At 47.2% G+C, this 26,546-nt stretch overlaps 1 protein-coding gene across 2 annotated transcripts; it reads left to right on the top strand.

Moving 5' to 3' along the window:
• Positions 1 to 1,479: 1,479 nt before the first annotated feature.
• NECAP2 (NECAP endocytosis associated 2) lies at positions 1,480 to 17,009 on the top strand. 2 transcript variants are annotated; one of them, XM_006883605.1, is made up of 8 exons: positions 1,480 to 1,640; positions 4,389 to 4,489; positions 8,207 to 8,311; positions 8,402 to 8,483; positions 9,591 to 9,699; positions 11,872 to 12,049; positions 15,981 to 16,056; positions 16,833 to 17,009. In XM_006883605.1, the coding sequence occupies exons 1-8, from the start codon at positions 1,549 to 1,551 to the stop codon at positions 16,879 to 16,881; spliced, it is 792 nt and encodes a 263-aa protein (XP_006883667.1). In that variant the 5' UTR covers positions 1,480 to 1,548; the 3' UTR covers positions 16,882 to 17,009. The 2 variants fall into 2 exon arrangements, with proteins under 2 accessions (XP_006883667.1, XP_006883668.1); XM_006883606.1 differs by having other exon boundaries at positions 1,520 to 1,562; positions 16,833 to 16,993.
• The last annotated feature ends 9,537 nt before the right edge of the window (positions 17,010 to 26,546 follow it).

The raw sequence follows: 26,546 nt of genomic DNA, 5'->3' as shown, positions 1-26,546 counted from the left end.
AGAATGTCTAGTTATGCTTCATTGACTATGCAAAGGCATTTGTCTGCATGGATCCTAAAAAGGGGAGGATGACAGTGAGAAGAATGGGAGCCCCAGAGCACTTAATTGTGCTCATGTGGAACCTATACCTAGACCGGGAGACTATGGTGCAAACAGAGTAGGGGAGCAGTGCATGCCTTAAAATTAAGAAGGGAGTGCAGCAGAGTTGTATTCTCTCTCCATGCCTATTCAATCTGTATACTGAGCAAATTATCCGAGAAACTGGACTCTATGAAGAGGGGTGTGGCATCAGGATTGGAGGGAGAATCATCAATAATCAGTTAACACCCTTGGTACCAGGAGTCAGAAAATATGGAGATTCATTGCACTGGGAAAATCTGCAGTTAGGGAGCTCTCCAAATTATTCATGAGTAATGGTGTCAATTTGAAGACTAAGGTGAGTCTGACTAGGGCCATACATACTCTTTCCTATCACTTGGTATGTATGCAACTGAGAGCTGGACAATGAATAAAGATGACAAAAAAATTGACACCTTTGAGCTGTGGTGTTGGAGATGAGCACTGAACATTTCATGAACGGGTCTTTGGAGGCAAGAATGATGAGGCTTCCTCTCACATACTCTGGGCATGTTGTGATGCTGGGAAGGGTGGACGGTTGGTGAAGGAGAAGAGCCTCGACCAAATGGATTGACACGGTGACTGCTGCAAAGGGCTCTTGTGGGTCAGTAAGAGTGAGGATGGCACAGGACAGAAGAGGGTTTGGATTGTTTGTTCATAGGGTTGCTATAAGTCGTACTAGACTCCACGGCACCTAACAACAACAACAACAACAACATAACTCCTGCTTTCGCCAAACCCAGTTATTCCAATTTAGAAGCTCCTCAGAAATTGCGCTGCCAACACAAAAGCTTGTGTTTTGAATCCTCCAGCTGCTCCATGAGAGAAAACAATCTCCGTCCATGCAAATTAAACTATCTCTGAAAAACGCTGGAGAATCAGCTATGAATCCGTTCAGACCTCAACAGCAACAACAACATCCTTTCAGATAATTGAAAAGACCATGGCCTAAACAAACAAAGACCTTGGCCTGAATCAGGCACACCTTAGTTTTCAAATTGGTATTGCTTCTCAATAATTTGGAGCAATCCCTGACTGCAGACTTTTCCAATGCAATATGTCTCCTGATCTCTTGACTGCTGGTACCAAGGGTGGGACTTGATTGTGGATCCTAGTAAGATGAAACAGTGGACAATTTAAATTTCTTGAGGAGAGGGTGGTTACAGCTGTAGTCTCAGCCAGCGGGACACCCAAAGGTGTAAGAGTGGAGTTGAGCGGAATCATCAGGCAACCAGACCTTATCTGGTTGGTGAGCCCCGCGGATCCGTGCGCTTCTTGTCTTGACCCAGAGGTTCCAGCAGAGGGCGCAGGGGCGCTATCGCCCTGGGGGTGGCGAGTCGCCTCTCTAGCCAGAGTCTGGTCATAGAGTCGCGAGGCTGCTGTCCCCGCGGCAGGGAAGAAGCCGGAAGTCCAGCGGCTCCGGGTGTCGCGATGGAGGAGACCGCGTACGAGTCGGTTCTCTGTGTCAAGCCGGAGGTTCACGTCTACCGCATCCCGCCGCGGGCCACCAACCGGGGCTACAGGTGACCACCATGCTCTTGGCCAGGCGATAGCCCTAAGTAACTCCTGCCCCGACACACCCACTGCAGGAACCGTGGACGGGTCCCAGCCAGTTTAAGGGCTAAGGGGGAGAGTATGCTGCCATTGCGTCCAGTGCGAGGCCGGGAGACCCAGGCTTTAGGGATCTTAGCTGGGGGTGGGGTGGGGTGGAGGGGGAGGTGTTATCCTAAACTTGAGCGGCTTGTGTGTGTGTGTCACCCTAAACTTGACCCAGGGGGTGTGTGGGGGAGGTGTTACCCTAAACTTGACACAGGGGTGTGTGTGTCGGTGTGTTAGTTACCCTAAACCTGGCCGGAGGAGTGTGTGTGTGGTGTACCCTAAACTTGGCCAGAGTGGGGGGTGTACCCTAACCTTGGCCGGGGTGTGTGTGTGTGTGACTGTCAGTGTGTCTGTTGGTTACCCTCAACTTGGCCGGGGTGTGTGTGTATGTGCCAGTTACCCTAAATTTGGCCGGGGTGTATGTGCGTTCCCTAAACTTGCTAGGTGTGGGGTGGGGTGTGTGTGTGTGTGTGTGTGTGTTGGTTACCCTCAGCTTGGCTGGGGTGTGTCTATATGTGCCAGTTACCCTAAATTTGGCCGGGGTGTGTTGCGTTCCCTAAACTCGCAAGGTGTGTACTAGGTTCCCTACACTTGGCGAGGGTGTGTGTGTGTGTTGTTTTTCTTAGCCATGGCCTTGCAGGGATCCTTGAAAAGCTTTCAAAGGGTGAAGGATCCTGTCATCCGGCGGAAATCCCCAAGGGGAAGGAAGGGAGCCGTGAACCAGCTGAAAGGGCCTGTCCCAGGGAGTTTTAAAAAAGATGCCAGAACCCCAGAGCCCCTCCCAGCCCTGCTCCCTCCTCACTAATTTCTTCCCTGATCACCATCTGTAAGAGGTGGAGAGAAATCCAAGTGCCCTTCTCTGATGAAATGCTCCCCTGAGTAGACAGTAAACAGTGTAGAGTATTTGGGGAAGGGAACTCTGAAAACTCCTGGAGGAGAGAGGAAGGGCTTCCAAGGAGATTTCCTTTCATTCTGTACATCTCCCCCCACCCTACCACCCCCAGCCCCTGTTTGCATTTGTCTCTGTGTGTGTGTGTTCCCTAACAAAAGAAAATGAAAATATTGAACAAAAACAGGACACCTGATACAAACAACCTGGCCTGTGGCTGTTTTGTGCCATTTGGTGTTGTGGGAATGGTGATAATTTCAGGTGTGGACAGCGATGATGACAGAGTTCGTCCTAGTCATTTAGGAATACACAATTGGCCTGCACCACAGGAACAGGGGAGTGTGCCCTTTCAGACCTCTTGTTAAAGAGCTGATACATCCATGACATAATTTTGAAATAGTTTAAAAATAACAATAGTAACAAGTTGTTGTTTGCTGTGGAGTGCAAACCCATCCCAAAGCTGACTCTCTAGTGGGTTTTCAGAGGCAAGTAATGAATGGGAGGAGATTGCCCATCCTTCTCCCACAGAGCAGCTGGTAGATTAGAACTGCATGCCTTCTAGATTGCAGTACAGCTTCTTACCACTGCTTTTTCTACAATTTGGAGATAAGGGTGATATCCTGGAACATATCAAACTGTGAATAGGTCTGTAAGCCAGGATAGTTATCAATCGGATCCATCTTTGGGGTCTTTAGGAACATTGATTGGGAGGGGCCTTCTTGACCTCTAGAGAATGAGATTACCAGGCGAGCAAGGGTCAGGGCTGGCTGGAATGGCAGAGAGGAAACTTCTAGGCTCTACATGTTAGCCTCAGCCCTGCCTAGGCTGAAGCGCTTGTCCGTGGCCTCAGTGAGGGGAACTGAAACTCAGTCTGCTGAATTGTGAGTTGAGATTTTGCATTTGTGTCTCGCGAAACAACCTGTGTCTGCAGTTAGGATGTCTCATGAGTTCTTGAGAACTGGCCCATGCTTTGAAATTTCCAAGAAAAGCCTGCTGGAAACTCCCAAGGGTGTTGCTATTTGGGGTTTCACCAAGTTCCTTTTAGAACTGAAACGTGAAGGTCTTTAAAAGAGGTAGTTGTAGGTCCATGGTTTTTGACTTGCTTTCTGCCACGGGCACCTTTGAGAATGTATTTTTGGAGGACTCATTCTCTCTTCCCACATATACTGGTTCTCTCCTTTTTCTTATTATTGATTATTCTCCTCTCTGCTTTTTATCCCAAGGCGTCTGGCCACCATAACTTGGCAATATAGAGACACCCATTGTAGAGAGTTTGCAACAGAGCTCCTAGAGTAAGACAGAGTAGGAAGAAGGATCGGCCATCTACTTCTGAAAAAAACAGGCCTTTGAAAACCCTATAAACAGAGAAGCGCGGGTAGTGACAGTATTAGTGAAGTATTTGAACAATATTTAAAAAAGGAATATTCCATGACACAAAAGTTTTATGAAATTCAGATTTTATTGGCCATAAAGTTTTTTGTTTGTTTTATTTTGTTTGCCCATAAACTTTTATTGAAATACAGCCAGGCTCCGTAGAAACTATTTGATTACAATGTTCAAAGCACCAATGTGTTCGCGGATTTGTGACTGCTTTCAAACTATAATACAACAATTGAGTATTGGCAACAGAAACAAATTAAAAAAATACTTCCTGCTCTTTTACAGAAAAGCACTGCCATCTCCTGACCTAGAACTAGCACACATACCCTTCTCTTTGTTTTCCGTGGCTCCGGTGTCGAAGCAGGAGCCTCCAGCGGTGGCTTAATGGGTTTTGTCCCCTTAGGGCCGCGGAATGGCAGCTGGACCAGCCATCGTGGAGTGGCCGCCTTCGGATCACTGCAAAAGGGCAGGTGGCCTACATCAAGCTAGAGGACAGGACCTCAGGTAAAGGCATAGGAGACCTGTAGGGGAATGAGGGGCCACAGCTCCTGTTTCTTACATGGGGAAAGGTCGGGGCCTGGCCATGCCACTCGAGGTTCATGGAAACTTCTGGCAATCACACATCCCATTTTCTTTAAGCTGCCATCTGGCAGCCTTTGTTGTAGAAAACACTGTCCGCAGGTATAAAATGGAGGGCTTCTGTGAAGCACCCATTTATTTTCAAGTCTTTAGGAAAAGAATTTGTTTTTGAGGCCAAGGGAGGGAAGGCCTGCAGGTTGTTCTTCAGAGGAAGCCCTGGCGCTTGTTTGCCTTGAAGACAGGATGGAAGTGCACAGCCCCCTGCTGCCCGAGTCCTGATCCTTCCTCAGGAATTTTGTTTATCTGCTAAATGATAACGCAAGGCCGGCATCTCTCCTGGTCTCTTCTCTCTCTCTCTCTCTCTCTCTCTCTCTCTCTCTTTCTCTCTGTCAGAGGAAAAGCAAATCTAGGGCAGAATTGGGGTCAGCTGACAGATGTCACCTTTGAGGAAATCTCTCGGAAGCCGTGCCCCACCAGTGCCTCTGAGTGAGCTGTGAGGATAGCACTACTGAGAACAGTCCCAGCCCCAGAGCCCGCGTTAAGTGCCTTCTCAGTGTGGTCCCCCAGAATTTGGTTGTAAATTATTTTCGGTGGGTAAAGATTTTCCTTTATAAGATGGAAAAAAGTGCAGAGATTTCAAAGCAGAACTGGCTGCCTCTTCTCATAACTGCAGTGCTCCCGACTGAGCTGTGAGACCTTGGGCAAGCTTTGTGACTTCCAGCACATTGGCCTCTTTGTTGTAATGGAGAGTGTGTTAATTCCTTTTGCCCAACACTGCTGGAGAAAACAAATGAGTAGATATTCATCAGATTGCTTTATGAAATGCAACGTGACCCCAGACACTAGTTTGTTCTGAAACATGGAGTTGGCAGGATCAATACTGGCTGCTGGGCAGTTGGGAAAGAACTCTTTCCGTAAGAATTGCCAGAATATCCAACATAATGCCACAAGGGAATATGGCAGCCCTCCCATCTTCTGGAGGTCTTTGGGACTATGACTGACATGACTACCTGGGATCACCATCGCTGTTGAAGGCAGAGTCTCAGCTTGAGGAGCCACCGTAATAGAGGTGGGGGTCATTCCAGTGAGATAATGAGTGTATCACTCTAGGCCAGGGAGTCTCAGCCTCCGTCCTGTTGACATTTGGAGCCAGAGGAATGACTGATGTGGTATTGTAGGATATTTCTCATCCCTGGCCCCACAGAATGCCTGCAGCATTCCTCCAAGTTTTGACAGCTAAAAATATCTCCAGACATTGCCAGATGTCCTTAGAGAAGGAAGAAGACTGTAATCCTCCCTAGTGAGATCCTCTGCTTTGGGCTGAAGGCCAGAGCAAGAAACACTGATCGAAGCTGCAGGCTCTAGTCCCTTTGGTTTTGATTCAGTTCATCAGCTTTGATCACACAGTCACTTTTGAATCACAGGACCCAACAACCCAGTAGAAAATACTTGGTTAAACACTCAAGCACTAACGAGGTCAGCACATGGGATAATAACATCAGTCACTGAAGCTCATCAAGGGTATGCTGTACCATGAAGATCTGTAGTTGATGAAAGAATCCATAAAGCCAGTCAAACTCCCCGTCTCCAACACTGAAGTAAACCAGTACCTGAGAGCCTGGCTTCGGACCCCAAGGGTCTTGGCAGGTAATATGAATGGCTGAAGCACGCAGAATGGGGCTTTCTGCCTATCATTCTCATGTACCAGATTTAGTAGAACTTTTAGCGGTTTTTTTTTTAAAGCATGTATGTGTGTGTGTGTGTGTGTGTGCTTGTGATAGATTGAATTATGTCCACCTCTCCCCAGATAATATAAATCTTAGCTGAAGAATTGATGCCTGAATTGTGGTGTTGGTGAAGAATATTAAATAAACCATGGTCTGCCAGAACAAACAAGTCTCTCTTAGAAGAAGTATTTCTTAGAAGTGTTTCTTAGCAGTAAGAATGACAAGATTGCCTTTCATGTTTTTAGACATGTTATCAGGAGAGCACAGATCCTGGAGAAAGACGGCAGCAGCATGATTGATAAAGTAAAGGGTTGTTGAACAAGAGGAAAACCTCCGTGAAGTGAATGAACGCAGTGTCTGCACCATAGGCGTCAGAGGCTGTCAGGGTGGTGCGGGACAGGGCATGATTTCATTCTGCTGTGTAGGACCTGTGAGATGGTACTGACTTGATGGTACCTAATATCAACACACTTGTGGTGGTGTTCTCATTTGAGAATGGGCTCTTTTGTTGCACTCTTTGGGCGAGATTAATACAAAGTGCATATTAATTTAGTGAGATAAGAGACTAAACAATAAACAGGCAAGCTAACAAGGAGAGATGAGAGAAGAAAGATGCCAAGCACATGAAGATTGCCCAAGAAAGAATTTGAAGCTTTCCCTCAGATCTGACCAAGAGAGAAAGCCTACCGCTGATGTCGCTGTTCTGAATTAGAACTTGCAACTTCTTTTTTTTTTTTTCTATAATTATATTTTATTAATTTTCATAAACATTTACAGAGATTTTGGGCTTCCACTCATTCATTGTTGCACTATTCTCTCTACCCTCCTCCCAGTTTGTTCTTGTCCAAATGCCACAGTGCTTGTCAAAGCCAGTTCTGATTAATCTTCTTTGTCAGTGTATCCTTTGCCATTCCCTATCACTCCTCCCTGAGAGAGACTTCACCCTGAGTCATAAGGAAAAGGGGATGGCGTATTCTCTTAGCTACTTCCTGCTGAAAAGGGACGCTGTGGGTTTCAGGGTGAAGATCTTCTCTCACTACTCTAAAGGGCCCCTTTGGCAGTAGGAAACACATAGACTATTATGGAGATTGATTTTGGAATTCAGATGCACTCTTATTGATTGTGCTTGGCTGTACATGTACATATCCTTCAAGATGTATCATGGGGGTGTTGCAACCTAGAAGACACAAATTTGACTAACAAGTTATAAGTACATGAGTCCAAAAATTATGGAAAAGTAAAAGAAAAGATTCTTTCATTGTTTTACAAACCCTCCCCCAGGTCCCCTCCACCATGCAGCCCTCGCTCTAGTCTCCTGTGAGAACTTGCAACTTCTTAAACGGTGAAAAAATACACTTCAGTTTCTTAGACAGCCGTCCACTTATCAATATTCCTGTTATAACAAGGCTAGGTAACAAAGACCAATGTATTTTCATTATTAGGTGATATTGAAAAATATACAGCAGACATACACGACCAGTTTCTCCATGTAAATTTAACAACTTTGATTACATTCTTCGAGTTGTGCAATCATTCTCACCTTCATTTTCCAGATTGGTCCTCCCCCATTAATACTAAGTCACTGCCGGCTAAGTTTCCTGTCTGATATTTTGAGTTGCTGATGTCAGAACTTTTTACTTTAAGGGAAGCCAGAAATAATGGGTTATTTTACATGTAATCTGATGTTGAAATGTTTGAAGTCAATTAGATTTTAAAAAAAAAGCTTATGGGGCATGACCTCCTTTGACTTAGACCTTTCTGTGGTTGGATTGATGGTAATCAACCACCAAGACTGGGTTTGACTGGAATCCCAGAGGAAGGTGGCTGGCCACCTCGCTTGGACAAGTGCTGACCCCAGGAGTGGGATAGGAGCTTCAGGCTGGAGGGGCTCCTGGCTCACTCCTTCTGTTTTCAGGGGAGCTCTTCGCTCAGGCCCCAGTGGACCAGTTTCCTGGCACAGCTGTGGAGAGTGTGACAGATTCCAGCAGGTACTTCGTTATTCGCATCGAAGATGGAAACGGTAAATGTGAATCCTGGTGCTTCCTCCTCTTGAGAAAGGTGTTTTCCTCTGTCTCTAGAATGTGGACTTGATTGTGTCTTGTCCCCCCAGGGCGACGGGCATTTATTGGAGTTGGCTTTGGGGACCGAGGCGATGCCTTTGACTTCAATGTTGCGTTACAGGATCATTTCAAGTGAGTGGTACCCAGAGACATGCTTATGCCTCCTCCCTCCTTGCCCTGCCTGGACAGAATGATTTCCCAGTTGAGGAGGCTCGAGTGATCATGTGTGATCTCCCAGGTAGGACACTTGTGTGGTTGTGTGTAATCTCCCAGGTAGGATGCTTGTGTGATCATGTGTGATCGCCCAGGTAGGATGCTTGTGTGGTCGTGTGTGATCTCCCAGGTAGGATGCTTGTGTGATCTCCCATGTAGGATGCTCATGTGGCTCTGTGTGATTGGCCTGTTGGCAGAGCTTCTGGAAGACTGAGACATTCTCCCTCAAGGCAAGCCCCATCTTGTCTCCACTCTGCCAGTCCCTGTCTCTCCTTTGAAGTCACCTGCTTTTACTGAGGCCCATCTCTGCCATCCTGATCAGCTGCCACTGTGAAGCCATGACGCATTTCCCCCAGCAGCCAGAGCTCTTCACAGCCTCCCTTGGCCTTCCTGGTCCTGCTCTTCCATGAAATAAGAAGTGGACGTTGGATTCCCAGGCTACTCACCAGCTATCCTAATAGTCTTTTAAGAAGCTGAATATCTGCCAGGGAATACTGCACCCCCTTCTGCAGGGTTCTGCTCCTACCCTTTGGCTGCCAGCAAGTGGTTTGTGTCTGACCACTCATTCAGGCACCTTGGGCTCTTCCCTGACCAGGTGCTCTGCTTGAGTGAATATGTTACGGTGGCTCTTTAGGAGGTGGGAGGCCTTTGTGTCACTCATTACTTTCTGGACATCTGTCTGGTCTCACCATCTGGTTGATGACCCTTTGGAGGGTAGTAGAGACCTTATCTCAGTTCTTATGCTAAGTACTGGGCAGGGCCAAGTTCTAAAATTTCTTGAAGGCCAATGAGTGCAGAATTCTTATGGAAATTCTTAGATAATTCTTAGAGAATGTCATCCCATTTGCTTATGAGGAAGCTGAGATCTATGCAGCTGTCAGAGCCAGAATTTGAATTCAGACCTAAGTCCCTACCTGTGTACTTTCTGCCTCAAATGTCTCAGCCTGGGCCAATGGCAGAAGATGAATGAGTGCAGTGCACTAGATCTCATCCTTCCTCACCTTTTTATGTTGGTTCTCTCCTCAGGTGGGTGAAACAGCAGAGTGAATTTGCAAAACAAGCCCAGAACCCAGACCAAGGCCCCAAATTGGACCTGGGTTTCAAGGAAGGGCAGACTATCAAGCTCAACATTGCGGTGAGTCCTACACTCTTTTCACTGTTTTGACCTTGGCCGAGTGGTTACATACAGTAGTCAAAGCCAAGCCAAGCCAGAACCCATGTTTCCTTTCTCACAGTTTAGTTCCATCAGTTCAGCAGATGTTTATTGAGAACCTGCCTTGTGCTGTGTGCTTCACCAGGGGCTAACAAGAGTCCTGTGCTCTTACAAATTCAGAGTTGAGCTGAGGCAGACAATAGAAGATGCAGTATAACAGAATGAGAGAGGTCCTCAGTACAACAGGATGGGAGAGGATACCCTGGACTGGGGTGTCCTGAATGCATCCAGAGGAGGGACATTCAGCCTAGAGTTGAGGGAACCAAGGGAGGCTTCCTGGAAGAAGTGACCTGTATACAGGTAATGGGTTAGAAGGTGGTTTGAGCAAGAACAGCATTTGCAAAGTCTCTGAGTTGAGAAGGAACGTCAAGTCTTTGCCCTCAGAGCTGGCCTCTCTGATTACTGGCATGGCATCAGAAGAGGGATCAGTGTGCTCATCCCAAGCTGTGTTGAGGCGTTGAGCTTTGGATAAGGAAGTGTTTGGGAGCTCCCAGGGGTTGGGTGACTGCCAGTGAGCCTCTGAGCAGCGGATGTCACGAGCAGAGCAGCTTTTACTGGTCATATGGATCGGTTCCCATGTCTTTGCTTTGAGCTCCTTCTCTCCTCTTTGTACCTCACACTCAGCAGTCAGTTCCTCTGAGCTCAGGAAAAGCTTGGCTATAAGAGTGGGATGGAGGTGGAGATTGAGTCAGAGCCCTAATTTTGGGGTGGGGAGCAAGGATCTAATGGATTTGTAATGAAGTAACTATAACCCTAAAACAGTGCTCTTCCTCCTTACTTACCATCTCTTTCTCCTCTTTTCTGCTTCATGCTGGTGATGATTTGGGACCCTTGAAGTTGGCCAACTGGCCCTTAAGAGAAAATACAGGTCAAACCAGTGGACTGGTTGGGATGTGATTCTTGGTCTTGCTTGGAGAAAACTAACATTTAATGAGCATCTACGTGGGCCAGGTAGTGTTTTCAGGCACTTTCTCATATGAAATAAATCTCCCCCTTCCACAGATGAGGACATTGAAGCTCAGCAAGGTTAGAGTACTTGCCAGCACCTTAAGCACAGAAGTAACTGGCAAATCAGGACACACACTAAAAGCGTTGAGGTCTTTGGACTCAAAGCTGTGGTCTCACATTTGGTTCAGCACCTCCTTTCCCCTGAAGAAGGGAATCATGCTGTTTCCATCTTTGAAACTTACTCTGGTTTCTTGCTCACACTTGGTTGGTTGTTTTTTTTCCTGACTCTTTCATGACGTCTAATAAGATGCCTCAAATAATGTGTACAGTCCGTAAACACAGAACTCAATGAGTTAGTTAAAAACAGAACTTACCCAGGTAAACCAGCACCCAGACTAAGAAGCAGCACCAGCATGCTGGAAGCCCCTCCTCCTGCTCCATCTACCCCAGAGGAACCAGCCGCTTTGAGTACCCTAGATGTTGCCTCTCTTTATTTTTTATTAATTGAGTTGTAGACTTTATACTCTTTTGTATATGACTTTTTCATTTAATATATTTATGAGATTCATCCATTGTTATATATATTTATCCTCATTGTTGTGATATATTCCATAGTAAGGTTATACATATCAATTTTCTGTTTTATTGCTGATGGACATTGGGTAATTCCGATATTGAGACTGGTATAAGCAGTGTCATTGTGAATGTTTGAGTCCATGTCCTTTGGTGCAGATGTTTGTTTCTGCCATGGGTCATATCTCATTGCTCAGCTTTAGTAGAAAGGTTCCCCTTTTCCAGTTTACCCTCGCACGAACAGTGTACAGATGTTCTGGTTGTTCTTAATCCCTAGTCAATACTGAGAATTTTCACTGTGATGATTTTGGTAAGTGTATAATGTTATATAATTTAAGTTTGCATTCCTCTGCTCATGAAGGAAGCTCACTTTTTAAAACATTCCCCATAGTTTTAGAAGGTGAGGCATCAAATACAGCTCAGCACAATCAAGGTGGGTCACTGCTCTTGACCACATTTTGTTATACAGATGTTTGGGGCGTGGAGATGACAGTGGCTCTCTGCTCCTGGGGTTCTCTCATAGCAGGTGGGACTCAAGCAGCACTGACTCATTTGCATTCCTGCCTTCTCTAGAGCATGAAGAAGAAGGAAGGAGCTGCGGGGACACCCCGACCCCGGCCCGCCAGCACAGGAGGACTGAGCCTGCTGCCTCCGCCCCCGGGGGGAAAAGCTCCCACCCTCATCCCTCCCCCTGGAGAGCAGTTGTCTGTGGAGGGGACCCTCACCCAGTCAGGAGTTGCTTCCAGTTCAGGTCAGTGCAGAGTGGTGCGAATTAGTGTGGTTGCCATCAAACTGATCTTGACACTTGGAGAGCCCTGCGTGTGTCAGAACAGATCTGTGCTCCACAGATAGTAGCTGATTTTTCAGAACTAGGTCTCCAGGCCTTTCCTCGAGGTCCGTCTGTGTGTACTTGAACCTCCAGTCTTTTGGTTTAGCACTTGAAGCACTGTATCTCCAAGTAAAGTGCAGGACCGCCTGCTTCACATTGCTTGGATTAGGAGGCAGGAGTCTTTATTCTGACTGCTGCTCTCCGTGTTCTTTGGATGTTACTGAGGGCTGAGATCCACTGCCGCCATATATACAAATGTATATAAATGTTTTGTTGTTAATGATGAGAATGTATACACAAAATTAAAACCAATTCAAGTTTCTGTACATACAATTCGGTGACATAGAGTACATCCTGTGACTTGTATAACCTCTCATTCCCCTTTTCCAAGTTATTCCTCCTGCTGGTTCTGCACCCCCCACTCCCACCCCGCCCCTGGCTCTGTTGGCCTCGTAGAGAGAGAGTTGAGTTACTGTCCTAAAGTGGGTGCCTCTGACATTTCAAATACACCAGAGCATCTGTAGGAGAAAAGTGGTCAATCTCCTCCTGTGCAGTTTACAACCCTGAACACCCGCTGGCGGGTCTGCTGTGAGTCAGTTCTGACTCAACGGCAATGAGTGATGATGAGTGAATGATGATTTGAGTAAAAGTTTACAAAGCAAATTGATTTTGCATTCAACCATTCATCCACATTTTGTTTTATGGTATTAATTACTTATACTCTGTGGTGCTGGAGAAGAGTATTGAATGTTCCATGGACTGCCAAGAAAACAAACAGATCCATCCTAGAGAGGGTTAAACCAGGCTACTCCTTGGAGGCAAGGATTCTGGGGCTTCGTCTGACATACTTTGGGCATGTTGTAAGGAGAGAGAGGTCTTTGGAGAAGGACACCATGCTGGGTAGAGTGGAGGGACAGCGCAGGAGGGGAAGAGCCTCTATGAGGTGGATTGATTCAGTGACTGGGGTAATCGGGATGGGTGTGTCAGAGGCAATGCGATTGGCACAGGATAGAGCAGGGTTTAGGGCTGTTATACATAGGATCGCTATGAGTCGCAAACGACTCGACGGCACATAACAACAACAACATGATGTAAACACTTACTTCTCATTTCTTCTCTGTCTCTCAATTCTATTAAGCCTTCTCTCCTGCCCCTTCCGGCCTTGCCTCTATCACTGTGCAAATGCTGCTCCTTTTGATTTTATGTGGCTGATTATTGTAGGGAGCATGTGCTTCTCTGGTGTTACTCACTGTATAGGTCTCTGTGTTGTTCAGCATGGGAAGCTCTGGTGGCTCACTCCATAGAGAGTAGAGCTGCTCACCCAAAGGTGCGTCTCTGGTAGTTCAAATCCATTAACGCTTCCCTGGGAGAAAGATGGACAGTCTCCTTCCTTGTGATATACAGTCTTGGGAAACTTGCTGGAGGGTCAACCTGTGAGTCACTTCCAACCCCACTGTAATAATGAGCTTTCGAGTTCAGCCGAAAGTTGAGCCATAGGTTAATTTTGTTTCATGTTCAAAGGGTGACTAAGGGACATAATCTTAGAGGTCTACCAGTCTCTTTCACATCAGAAAGCCTGGCCATTTGGGGTGGGAGGGGTTCATTCTACCTTGTTTTATTAAAGGCTGTACATTAAATTGTTGTTGTTACATGCTGTCAAGTCCCTTGCAACTCATAGTGACCGTATGTACAGCAGCTCTGAAGCCTGCCCTGTCCTGAGCCAGTCTTACTAATTCCAACACACCAACCCCCATTGCCAGTTACTATATCAATCCATCTCATCTGGGGTCTTCTTCTCCTGCACTGCCCCTCCACCCTTCGATGTCCTTCTCCGAGGACCTGTCTCTCCTGGCCACATGCCCAGAGTATGTGAGACGGAGCTTCAAAATCTTATTTCAAATGAAAAGTAGTTTTTATTATTCTGTTGTTGTTGTTGTTGTTTTTATGTGCTGTCGAGTCGCTTGCGACTCATAGCGACCCTATGTACAACAGCCCTAAACTCTGCTCTGTCCTGTGCCAATCGCACTTTCTCTGACACTCCCATTCCGATTATCCCAGTCACTGAATCCATCCACCTCATAGAGGGCTAGCATTAGAATTTTAATGGAACAGAAGGCACAGCAAAACATACAGTGATTCCACAATGTTGAGAATTCATTGACATTGATGGCATTGTTGTAGTCATTCTCATTCTTCTTTACCAGGCACCTCTACTCCTAAATCAGATGCTTTCATTTATATTGTCCAAACAAGATTGGGTTCACTCTGTTCCCAGAGCTTTTATATCAGACGCTCTACCCCAAGTTAAGATAAACTCCAGACTAAACCAGGTGCCACTGAGTCCAACTCAACAGTGACCCTCCACCAGGCTGCCAAGGATACAGATCTTTACAGGGAAAGATGGCCATCTTTCTTTCACCTCTGCAGCTGGTGGACTCAAACCTGTGTCCTTGGGTTAGCAGCCCAACAGTTTACTCCTGTGTTGTCAGGGCTAAGCCTGGCCATTTTGCGTTTTGGTCTACATTTTCACCCCCTTTATCTGGACCTTCCTCCTGGTGGTTTTGAAATGATAAAGTGGAGTGCCTGGCACGGAGGTCCTGCACCAAGTCCCTGCCCTCCAGAGCTTCCATTCTAATGTCCCAGACAAGCAGTTGGCATGTCTCCAAGCAAAATGGTTTCAGATACTAAGTCGTGAATGCTCCTGTGTGGTGTCCTATCAAGTTGGAACCGACCTATAGCTAACCCTCTGACGGGTTTTCAGAACTGACATTTATCAAGTACTCATTCTGTGTTCTAAAGCCAAACTACTGGAATTCAGATTTTAGCCCACTGGCTGTGGGATTTTCAGAAACGTGCTCACTTCTCTGTGTTTCAGTTTCTCATCTCGAAGATGTTGATAATAACTAAAGAATAGCTTTGTTATGGTCATCAAATGAGTTAATCCAGTTGCAGCACTTGGAACACTGCCTTGGGGGTGGTGGTTGTTAGGTGCTTTTGAGTCACCTGCAAGATTATTGTGATGTTCACTAAATGTCAGCTTGCATTTTACTAATAATGTCATTATAGGCAATATTGTACTTGTTCATAGATGAACCCATTTAACCCTCATTCTGATCCTGTGAAGTAGTCCTATTACTGTCCCCTTGTTCGAGCTAAGGAAACAGACTTAAATGAACTGACAAAGTCACCAGGGGCAAGGATGAGTTTCAGATTAGATAATGAGTACATGGTTAACTGTAAAACAGTAACCCGTTGTGGGCTTTGGTTTTTTCTAGCCTCCCAGCCCACAGCAGATAAGAAATAGCAAACTGGAGGGAAGGTGGAGGGTGGCAGGATAGCGATTTTCAGAAGGAACCGTTTGCAGCACTGGCCCAAGCATGTCAGTATCACCCTGGCGCCCACCATGTGAGCAGACACACAGAGCTGTCAGCTGCCTTGTCACTCCTGGAGAGGCCTGCCTCAGTGCCTCAAGCAGATGTCCCACCCAGGATGTGCGCCCAGCAAGTATTTGTTGACGCACATGCTTGACTGAGGACCTTACGTGAACATGACTTGTGGGTTTGTTCTCACACTCAAGAAATTGACTCTTCAGTAAGTTTTGGACAGATTTTTTGCATAAATGACTGAAACCAAAGTCATCTTTAGGTGAGAGTGGTGTTGACGTGCAGCTCGCCGTCGCTGCCGCACCTCTACTCTCTGTTTTGTCTGGCTTTCTGTCTCTTGTCCAGGAGCCCTGCAAACATGGCACCTCATTGGTGCTTTGTTGGGGATCTTTAAAACAAGAGGTGAAACGGATAAAGAAATACTTAACTCTTCTCTCCTTCTCTTTTCCCCCAACCCCCTTGGACAGTAGGAGGTGCAGCTGTGTCCTGGCCGCAGTCCGTGCCTGCCCCCGCTGACATCTGGGGGGACTTCACCAAGTCCACAGGGTGAGGAGCTTTTGTTCCCGCGGTGGAACTGGGTTCAGGGCACTTCTCTAAAAACCTGCACTGCTCTCGCACCTCCATTCTGGCTGGTTCATTTCTACACAGCAGCTCAGCTTTGGCTGTTTTTAGGCTAGCCAGAGCATAGAAGGCTTTGGGCTGCTCTCCACCGTTAGGTAGCCTGGGACCATCTTTGGCAAATCTTTGTGGTCTTTAAAACCTTCTCACTAAATGCCTCATTTGTCCTCAGCTCTTCCCTCTCCCCTCCCCTCCCCTTCTCCCCAGCTACCCGGAACTCCGGGCTGACAGTCAAAAGGCCTGGTTTCCAGCTTTGGCCCAAATCCTCATGAGACCTCTCTTAGATCTCTTGCCCTCTCTGGCTCTATAAAATATCAGATCTTCTTCACTTAAGTCATGGTGAAAAATGTCAGATTCCTGTTGCACCATTATGTCTGTATGCTCTAATACAGGGTCAGTGAACTTTTTCTTTAAGAGCCCAGATAGCAAATATATGGGGCTTGCTGGTGAAATATACTATTGTTACAGCATGAAAGCAGCCATAGTGGTAAATAATAAATGCACCTGAGGATGTCCCAATAAAATTTTATTTATAAAAACAAGCTGAGTGCCCAGTTCGTCTTGTGGACTGTGGCTTGCTAAACCCCACTCTAAAACATTCAGGGACTCACTTCATGGAGTTCTGTCCACAGAGAGAGAAGACAATGTACTTGCTTTGTGTATTCAAACACCTAACCCCCTACATCTCCCTATTCTTCTTACAGGTCACCATCTAGCCAGACTCAGCCAGGAACCGGCTGGGTCCAGTTCTGACTTGAGCACATTCTTTTCTTCATATGACTTCTGGAAAGGAGCCACTTCATCTTGGCCAAATGAAAGAGGATAAAACACTCCCTGCTGGCCTCTGTGTTTGGAGCATGACTCTTCTCCATGCCGAGCTCCTCAGCTGACTGGGGGTGTTGGGAAGTCAGCTGCACCTTGTCACCCTAAGTGCCCGGGACCCCAGTCTCCAACCAGAACATAGGAGGAGAAAAGCTCCCAGAGCCACATGCCCTGTCTGTCCTCTTATGAGAGAGACTGAGACTTGTCCTCTTTTATCACAGTGACTTGTATTAAACACAAGGCCCAAAAACAAAAAGAAGGGGTTGCACTTGCTGCCTGGATTCAGATCAGCCCTTCTTGGGGTTTATGTGTACTGGACGGTCACTGTTCAAAAGGGGAGCTTTCCGCACCCCCATTGACTTCAGCCACTTACGATGCCTTCCGAGGAGGGCTGCCTACCTGCCAGGTAGCAGGTTTATAGGTCACAGCTTAAATAGGGGAGTATTAAGCAGCTTTTTCTTTTCAATATTTGCTTTACAAATGCTGATCTACACTAACTCCTTGTTTTTGCAAAGGAACTGCTTTCTCAGTGTCCTAGTAGGGGCCTCTGAAGCAGTCCCCTGCCAGTGCAGGACTGCCCTAGGCCTCAGGACAATGTGCAGCTCTGCTGTCATGCATGCTTTCCATGTCTTCCAGGCCACGTGTACAGTGCAGGGCCAAGGCAGGCCCTGGGAGGGTGGGCGCTGTGCTCTTGAACGTGGGTCCGCCTTCCTGTCCACAGCAGCGCTCGGGCTTGTGGTGGAGATCTTTGGCTGACTGGGTTTCTCCTTGGAGGTTTCTGAAGTGCCTTGTCTGCAAACACCTTACTTTCTCCTTCAGGGACTGTAACTGACAGGCAGAAGAAGCTGAGTGAACTGGAAGTCCAGAATTGCCTGGATTACGGGTTTGTCAGAACACTTGTGTCTGAGAACACCTCGAAATTCCTTTTATTGACTTGTCTTACCTCTCAGCTGAGAGATTTTGTGTGTGTGTATGTGTGTGTGTGTGTGTAGGGTCAAGACCATGAACTGAAAAAAAGCATTGGCCTGTTTGTAGGACCAGATTTCCTAAGATTGAGAAATAATAAATATTTTTTATTTCTGTCAGTGTCTATCAAAATGCAAAGTGTTTTTGGCATCAGGACTTTTATATCTGACTTCAGGGTCCATTCGCTGGTGTGCACGATTTAAAGTCCAGAACCAGCATGGCGACTTGGCTAAGGGAGTATTAGACACTGATGCCTTGAGGCAACCAGACCCTTCTTTGCTGTGCACACAGAAGAGTACAGGCTGTACCATCCTTGGGAAGATTGTGACTAAGAGGCTTAGATTGTTCTCTGTAGGGCCTAATTCTTTAAGGGATCTTTGGGTAAAAAAAGGTTGTATTAGAGTGGCTCTTCACATCAAGTGGAGGAGAGGTCAACTTCCAGCTGAGACTTCCCAGTAGAGAGGCCTGCCTACATAGGAAAGGGGTTCAGATGCGCAGAACTGGAAGTACTGTACTTTTCTTGCCTAAGAATTCTTAAGAGATGCTTAAAGGTGCTGTAAGAGATGCAGCTTTTCTCACTGGTTCTGGAAACATCATTCTGGTTCACGAACAGTTTTTGTTCGCTGTTGGTCAAATTGACTCCTGGCTCTTGCTGACTCCATGTGCACAGGAGGAAGTGCTTCCCAGTCCTGCACCATCCCAGTGCTTGCTCGGTTATCCGACCATTGGGAATGTAGGGAGAGAAAGTGGAAATTGAGGATCCTCCTAGCCATCGAACAAGGACAAGGCGCACATCAAAGGATTCTGGGTAGTAAACCTGTATCTATTTCATACCACATTACTACTCACTTGAACAAGAACTGCATCTTTCCAAGTGCTTGGAGGTGAGAACTAAGACAGTTAGCAGAAGCTCTTCCTTAGAAGCTATGCCATGGACAGTTGGGAACCCAGAGCTAAGCTTTGGATCTAGACTTGCTGGCTAGATGCGTGACTACAGGCTCCTTCCTTAACCAGCGCCACATAACGCCTACTGGATAGTTTGGCCCTAATTACTACTAACTAGAGTTGGGTCACTGTGAGCTGGAATCCTTTCAGTGGCAACTGTTGGTAGATGATCAAGTCAAGTAACATACCCAGAACTTTTAGCTCTGAGGAAGAGGGGGCAGCAGGTGATCAGTGAGCAGCCGTCAAGAATGTAACTGTAGGGTGCCTCACATCTGCTGGGGCATCGGATAGTTTGCTCTTGGTGACCGGCTGTAAGCCAAACTCGAAGCTTAAGGTCCTCAGGAAAACTAGAAACGCCACTCCAGGCAGTCTTGGTTTTGACTAGAGTTTGCAAATTGTTAAAGAGTTGGGTTGGGAGGTGAATACAAGGATGGTAGAGAGGAGTGTTGGGGTTTGGGAGTTTATGAGACCTGAGCTGCTATCTCTACAGTAGGGGCCTGTGAATGGATTTAAGGTGATTCCTGTGGCCCCTACTTTCTGGGATTCACATCCTTGGATAGTCCTCCTCCCTTGAGTGTGGGTGGAAGAAAATTACTTCCCTCTAACCAACAGAATAAAGCAAGCATGATGAGGCGTGAGCTCCATGATTGCGTTACAGTGATGTTGCAACAGTGGTCTTGCAAAGGGACCTGCTGTGTTGTGAGCTTCACTAGGGAGAGGCCAATTAGCATCTGGCTAACAGCCTACAAGGAACTGAGGTCCTTAGCCCAGTAGCCTCCAGACTGAATCCTGCCGACTTGAAAATGGACTTTTCCAGTGAACTGAGGATGATGTGACAGCTTTGGCAATACCTCAGTTGCAGCCAGTGAAAAGCCAGGAGCCCCAAACACACTCCTTTGGGTTGATTTGTTATGTAGCATAAGATACAGGACTATTTTCAGTCTTTTGCTAAGCTGTGCAGTGTAACAGGTGAGTTTAATACTCTCTATATTTTCCTGTTTCTACTTGCTTTGAATCTTTTCAAAAGCAACTTGAAGATTGGGTTCCATCAAGTTGATCCTGATTCTCAACAATCCTATGACAGAGTAAAACTGGTCCAAAGAATTGTCTTGGGCTCTGGTGGCTCAGTGGTAAGGAGGTGCGCTGCCAACCCAAAGACCCACACTTTGAATCCACTAACTTGCTCTGCAGGAGGACGGGCAACCCTCAACAGCCTCTGAAATCCCTTTGGGAGGGTCAGCTATGAGTCAGTTCTGAATCGACATATCTTCCTCCTTTCAAACTGCTGTGAAGGAAAGTTGGTCTCCACCCCAATCCCACCCCCCCTGCTTTCATAGGAAGGGGCAGCTCTGTTGTGCCCACTTTATGTCTGTGAGGCATTTATCACTTCTGGTCCCCTGTGGAATAAAGCCCATCCCTTGGTCATTGATAAATCTGCCACATTATGGCTTTATTTATCAACGTTAAGTCGATTGGGGACTTCATGTATCAAGTAGGTGCTGTCAGTAATACTGCTTAAGAGGGATAAAGCACCCTGGTTAAAGCATTCCATGCTAAATCCTGTGGCCAAACTGCCTGGGTTCACATCCCAGCTCTGCCACTTAGGAACTCTGTGTCTTTGGTTACATCTCCCCATCTTTTTGAGTACCCACCTCAGAAATCCTTGGCGATCTGAACCCAATTAGCTGCTCCAGTGGCATATCCTCAAGGGCATTGCATCGCTGGGCTGAAGGTTGCACGTCTCTGGCAGTCTGAGTCCATCAGCTGTTCTTTGGGAGTCTCAATGGGCAGTCTCCTCCTGTTAAGCTTTACAGCCTTGAAAACGCAGCCGAAGGTTGCTGTGGGTCAGAACCAACTCAGTGGCAGCAAGTGAGTGAGTTGCTCCTTGGGGAAATAATGCACGACTTCTCGCTCCTGTAAAGATGACAGCCTGACCAGTACTGGAGGCACTTCCCTGTGCCACAGAATCGCTCTCAGAATCAACACGGCAGCAACAGGTGTGGGGTTGTTTTTCTTTCTCTTTTCCCCCAACCTGTCTCAGTCATACTTTGATGGTTTGTGTGTTGCTGTGATGCTGGAAGCTGCCCACCGGTGTTTCAAATACCAGCAGGGTCCCCTGAGATGGACAGGTTTCAGTGGAGTTCTCAGATTTAGACAGATTAGTGAGGAAAAGTCTTTCCGAAATCAGCTATGGTGAGCCATACTGGTCACTTGCTCCAGACATGTCATCAGGAGTGATGACCACTTGCTGGAGGAGTACGTCATGTTTGGCCAGTGCAACCCTCAATGGGATAGACTGGTATAGCAGCTGCCACAGTGGACTCTTGAACATTCTGGTAATTAAGAATTTGACATTGGCCAGGGCCATGTTTTGTTATATTGTATATAAGATCACCCTGAGTTGAAGTGGACAGCAGCTATCTCAGAGAGTGGTGGTGATGATGAAATGAGTCTTATGTATTAAGTGCATAAGATGGTGCCAAGTACGGAATAAGCATGTCATTAGTAATAACTACCGTGTTGCAAAGAAAAAGCAAGGCCAGAGGAATATGTTAAGTGACCTCCCAGAGCCACATAACCCATAAATCTATCTAGATTCTCTTTTCCATACTAATTCCTACTGCAAATCCCTTGAGCTCTCCTCTTGTGTTATTTATTTCTGTGTAGCTGTATTACCACATATTCAGCTTAAACACATTTTCTAGCGTCTGTGACTTAAGAGTCCTGGTGTGGCTAGGCTGGGTTCTCAGCAAGGCCAAAGTCACGGTATGGGTCAGGCCTGCATTCTCATCTGAAGGCTTGACCAGAGAAGGATTTGCTTTCAAGCTTCTATGATTTCTGGCAGCATTCATTTCCTCACTGATTGTAGGATTAAGGGTTTGAGTTTCTTGCTGGAGGTGTATCAGAGACAGTAAGATTGGCACAAGATAGAGCAGAGTCCAGAGCTGTTGTACAATGAGTTGCAAGCAACTCGACAGCACAAAACAATATCTTATTGACAGAGACATAGATTTTTCCATTCTAACTTTTTGTTATTATAGTCAAATCTTTTAGAAAGACTTTGCAAGTTACTGATACCCAGAAAATCCAGTTAACTGGAACACCCTTCTTCTAAGCCTCTTGGTTAATGTGGTTTTGTTGATGGGCAGAGTCAAAACTAGGCTCGCACCAGGATTTGGCAGATGTTTGGTCCTAGCAACCTTGTTTTCCAGTTCCCAGTGTTACAGATTTAGAGCCCTCCATACAAAGCAGGTGAACTCCCTCTAGTAGCTGACACTGGGGTCACTGGGCAGGTTTCCAGGAGTTGGGACAGAATGACAGTGGGTGGCAGTCCTGGTGGTCCAGATGACCACAGGCCCAGCTAAACTGAACCAGAGTCAACACAGCAGAAGACCAAGGCTCTTCACTGGGGAACCAGAGGCCTCCCAAGGAAGCAGATGTATGTGCCTCCCTGCAGAAGGAACACAGGGCTTCCTTGAGTTTCTGATTCTTGGTTTCCGGTGTAAGCAGGTCAAAGAAAGAGGACCTGTGCTTGTTATCTTTCCCAAAAATCTCAATTGAGGTGGCATAGTGTAAAGCAAAAAGCATGGAATTAGAAATCAGTGAGCTGTCTGCAGTGTAGGCCACTGGGAAGGTGCAGGTGCTGGTGGAGAGGGACCTGAAAGGAGGGTGCATTGACCTGAGTCCAATGCCTGGTCCTGGAAGGAGCATTCAAGGGAGTAAGCGCTCCCCATTGACGGGTAGGATCAGAACTGAACTGAAGTGGCTATGAAATGTCAGAGTCTGGGTAAAGATCCAACAGGTCTGGGGGCACTCCAGATGGGATCACACACTACCTGTGCATGGTCACCAAGGAGCAAGCCATGTTTATGGAAAAGGTAATTTCTTCCTCAGCTGGGTCAGGGATACTAGGCCATTCCTCCCAACCTTGGCCACCCCTCATCCTAGACCCCAAGGAATGACATAGATCTCCTTCAGTTCTCTCAGCCCTGGCCCAGGTTAACAGCCTTGCCTGTACCATTGACTTTCTGGGGGTCAGAGCCTCAGCCCAGGGGGAACATCAGCTTCTAGTACAAAGATGCACAGATATTAAAACCAGGCTTCCCTTTGAGAAACATAAAACTCTGTCTTGAGTCAGTCCCCACTCTCAGTGGCCCCACATGCATGCAAAGTTGAACTGCCCCACAGTGATCCAGGCTGTGACTTTTCAGAAGCACATTGCCAGTCCTGTCTTCTGAGCTGCCTATGGATGATGGATTGGATTTGAACCACCAACCTAGTCTAGTTCGTGTTTAGATCACTGAGGACTCCTATCAACCTGAAAACTCCAAACTATCAGTCATACCCCTTCCTCAGCCTTAAGGATTCCAACGCAGCTCCCATTTGAAAATAAGTGATTTGGTCTAACTTCATTGACTATGCAAAGGCATTTCTATGGATCACAACAAATTGTGGCTAACTTTGAGAAAAATGGCAATCCCAGAACACCTGATGGGGCTCATGTGAAAACTGTACTTAGACCAGGAAGTAGTCATCCAAACAGAGCAAGGAAACATTGCTGTCATGGACTTCTCCAGAGTGCTAAAGAGCAGCAATATCAGGCTGGAGACTAAGATGCATCTGATTCAGGCCATGGTCTTCACAATAATATGCTGTCATTACAGAGTTGGACAATATGGACTCACAATGACAGAAGAATTCATGCCTTTGAGTTATGGTGCTGGAGAAGAGTATTGGACATTCCATGGACTACTAAGAGAACAAATAGGTCTGTCCTAGAAAGGGTGAAGTCAAGTTACTCTTTGTATGTATGGATTTTGAGACTACATCTCATATACTTTGGGCATGTTTCCAGGAGGGACCAATCCTTGAAGAAGGACATCATGCTTGGAAGGGTAGAGAGTCAGTGAAGGAGAGGAAGACCTCGGATGAGATGGACTGACACTGTAACAGGATTAATGGGGTAAGTTGGAGAAGGTGAAATTGGCTCAGGATAGGGCAGGGTTCTGATCTATTGTTCATAGAGTTGCTATGAGTCATGGTCGACTGGATGGCACACAACAACTTCAAGTACAGAAGGAGGGTGAGGCTGGCGTCAGTATAAAGATGACATAATAGAAATGAGCACCGGACATTCACAGTGCCATTCCTCTCAAACGCATGGTTTCCTCTAAGGCGCATCCTGATCCATTTAGAAAAAGCGCAAGGATCTGTAAAAACGAGAGGGGCAGCAACTTTTACAAGTATACAGACTGAGGCCCTCGTGCCTTAGTCAGAGTTAAACACAAAGTCACTCCTCACATTTCTAGAAGTTGAAGTCTCACTATTGCTACTGCAGACTGGTGGAGAGGGAAGGGAATCCTCTTAGGACTGGCTAGGGGTTGAGGCCAAAGTTTAGGGGATTTATAAATTGAAATCGACTCCACAATAAGGTTGGCTCAGGATAGAGCAGCGTTCAGAGCTGTTATACATTGGGTCGCTATGAGTCGCAAACAACTGGATGACACCTAACAACAACCATGGCACTTAGCAACAACAAAGGCTGAGTGAGTTCAGATCCTACACTACAACCTTGTAGCAGCATGACCTTGAGCCACTTGCCTAATCTCGTTTATCGTTTATGCAAAAAAGATTTACTAATCCTCTGTGCTGAGTTACCTGTCGCAGAAAACGTGCTCGGGAATGAAAAGCCCTGCACGAGGCTTAGGGAACCGTTCTGGGAGCCTGGAATCCTGATTCCCGCTCGCTCCGCCCCTGATCGGCGGTCCTCCCATTCGGACGACGCGACGAGCGCGGGCGGTTCCAGCGCTGCTCCGCCCCTACCCCCTCCCCGACGCGGGAGCGCGGCTCCGCCCGGCACGGCCCGCCCGGCCTCGGCGGCCGCAGCAGCAACGGCGACGCGCAGAGGTAGGACGGCGGGGCTGCGCGCGCGTGCGTGGGCTTGGGGAGGCGGGGCGCGTCCCCGTAGGTCCAGGCATGCGCGCCCCCGACGGGAGGAGGCCGCGGATGCGCCGGGAGCTGACCACGGGGACTGAGGTTGCAGTCGGCGCGCGCGCGCAAAGGGAGGCGGGGTCTCCGGCTCCTGGTTGCCGGGGGCGCTCAGGGTACCCGCGGCGCCTCCTTGCCGCCCGCCCGGTCCACGCGGAGAGCGCGCGGATCAGGCTGTGCTGACGTCCTGCCGCCCGCGCATCCTTCACTTCTCGATCCTCGCAGACTGAGGTGGACGACGGGAGAGGGCCCTGCGCGGGCGCAGTGGCCTGGAGACGCCCACGGACCCCTCGGGTCTCGAAGATCCCCTCATTCCACTCGTTGCGGCCTTGTGTGGGACTTGTTTCATCTTCATTACTGTCATGCGACCCCCTGTTCTACAGATGAGGAAACAGGATTAGAATGGCCCGATGGTACATCCATGAGGATACCCCTTGCGTTTGCAGGACAGGGCCCAAGGCCCACGATTTTCACAAGCTTCTTCCCAAAGTGGTGCTCCGTCTGCGTTCTGTCTGGGCACCAGACTGAACTCTGGGCCAACTCTGGGCCGATGTCTGCCCTCCCGGTGACAATGTCTCCCCGATTCCTTCATGGAATTCCATTAGTTTGGGGGCGTTTAGAGCATTAAGGAGAGGGGTTGTGTCTGTTTACATTCAGCTTTCCTGTTTGTCTTGGCTTAGCTCCTAGCAGGTGCTTAAGAAATAAATCCTGTGGTGGCACAGAAGAGACGCTGAGTCTCGCATTCAGGACCATCAGGAGAGGGTTTTGAGAAAAAGCTCAAGAATCAGAATCCCAAGCCCCTAGACCTTAAGAGCTTCACCCGTTCACTCCCTTACCCCAGCCCACTCACTTCCCTGACTTAACTCTTTCTCTTCAACTATTTTTCTCATGCTTTAGGCTTGGGAATCAGCCCTTGAAGGCTAGGTAACATTCCAGCACAGAAGTCTCAAATGGAAGACCATCCTTTTCCCTTTGAGCCCTAGGGGTCTGGCCAGTGCTGGATAGGAGCTTCACTGAAGTCTTCCCACCTGTGGTAACATCCATGGCCAAAACTTCCTCAGTGTAGCCCCAGCTAAGGGGAAAATTCTTTTCTTTTTCTTCCCTTTTTACCCTGTAAATTTCTGTTCACATTAATTTAGGAGCCATAGTGGGACATGGATAACTAATCTAAGGACTGTCAACCTGAAAGGTTAATAGTTGAAACGAAATAGCACTCAAGGAGGAAGATTTTACAACCTCGGAAACCCTGTGGGACAGTTTGCAGTTCCCATGGCTGGATGGAAGTGGTGGTGGTGGTGTTAGCATTCATTCATTCATTTATTTATTTAACAACTATTTATGGGTTATATGATTTAGCCCTCACCCTATTTCCAAAGTTTTTCATCATCCCAAACAGAAAAAGTGTCTTAGGTACCATGAGAATAGCAATGAGCAAGGCAGCCTTGGCCCTTGGAGGAGATGGTTAACATGCATGTTGAGAAATCAGTGGCCAAGTACCACTAACGAGGTCAAGGGTAGCTTTCTCAGAGGTGACTTTCTTAGTATTGAATTGTCATTATTTAACGTGTTCAGTTGACAGTATTGTGCAACCATCCATCATCCATTCCTTTTCCCAGCATGTCTTTTTCCAAGGTTGGCACTTCCTGATGACATGCCCACAGTAGGTGAGATGAAGTTTTACCATCTTTGCCTCTAAG

This window comes from Elephantulus edwardii, unplaced genomic scaffold (genome assembly GCF_000299155.1).
Source record: "Elephantulus edwardii isolate Elephantulus edwardi_28Jun2011 unplaced genomic scaffold, EleEdw1.0 scaffold00028, whole genome shotgun sequence".
NCBI lineage: Eukaryota > Metazoa > Chordata > Mammalia > Macroscelidea > Macroscelididae > Elephantulus > Elephantulus edwardii.
This window is presented reverse-complemented; position numbering and strand designations above follow the sequence as displayed.

What these genes read in the sequence shown, in the direction of transcription:
- NECAP2 (XM_006883605.1), top strand. Translation starts at nt 1,549, where the DNA reads ATGGAGGAGACCGCGTACGAGTCGGTTCTCTGTGTCAAGCCGGAGGTT. An exon ending in TCGCATCGAAGATGGAAACG is followed by an intron (nt 8,312 to 8,401) that starts GTAAATGTGAAT and finishes TTGTCCCCCCAG; the next exon opens with GGCGACGGGCATTTATTGGA. An exon ending in AGGAGTTGCTTCCAGTTCAG is followed by an intron (nt 12,050 to 15,980) that starts GTCAGTGCAGAG and finishes CTTGGACAGTAG; the next exon opens with GAGGTGCAGCTGTGTCCTGG.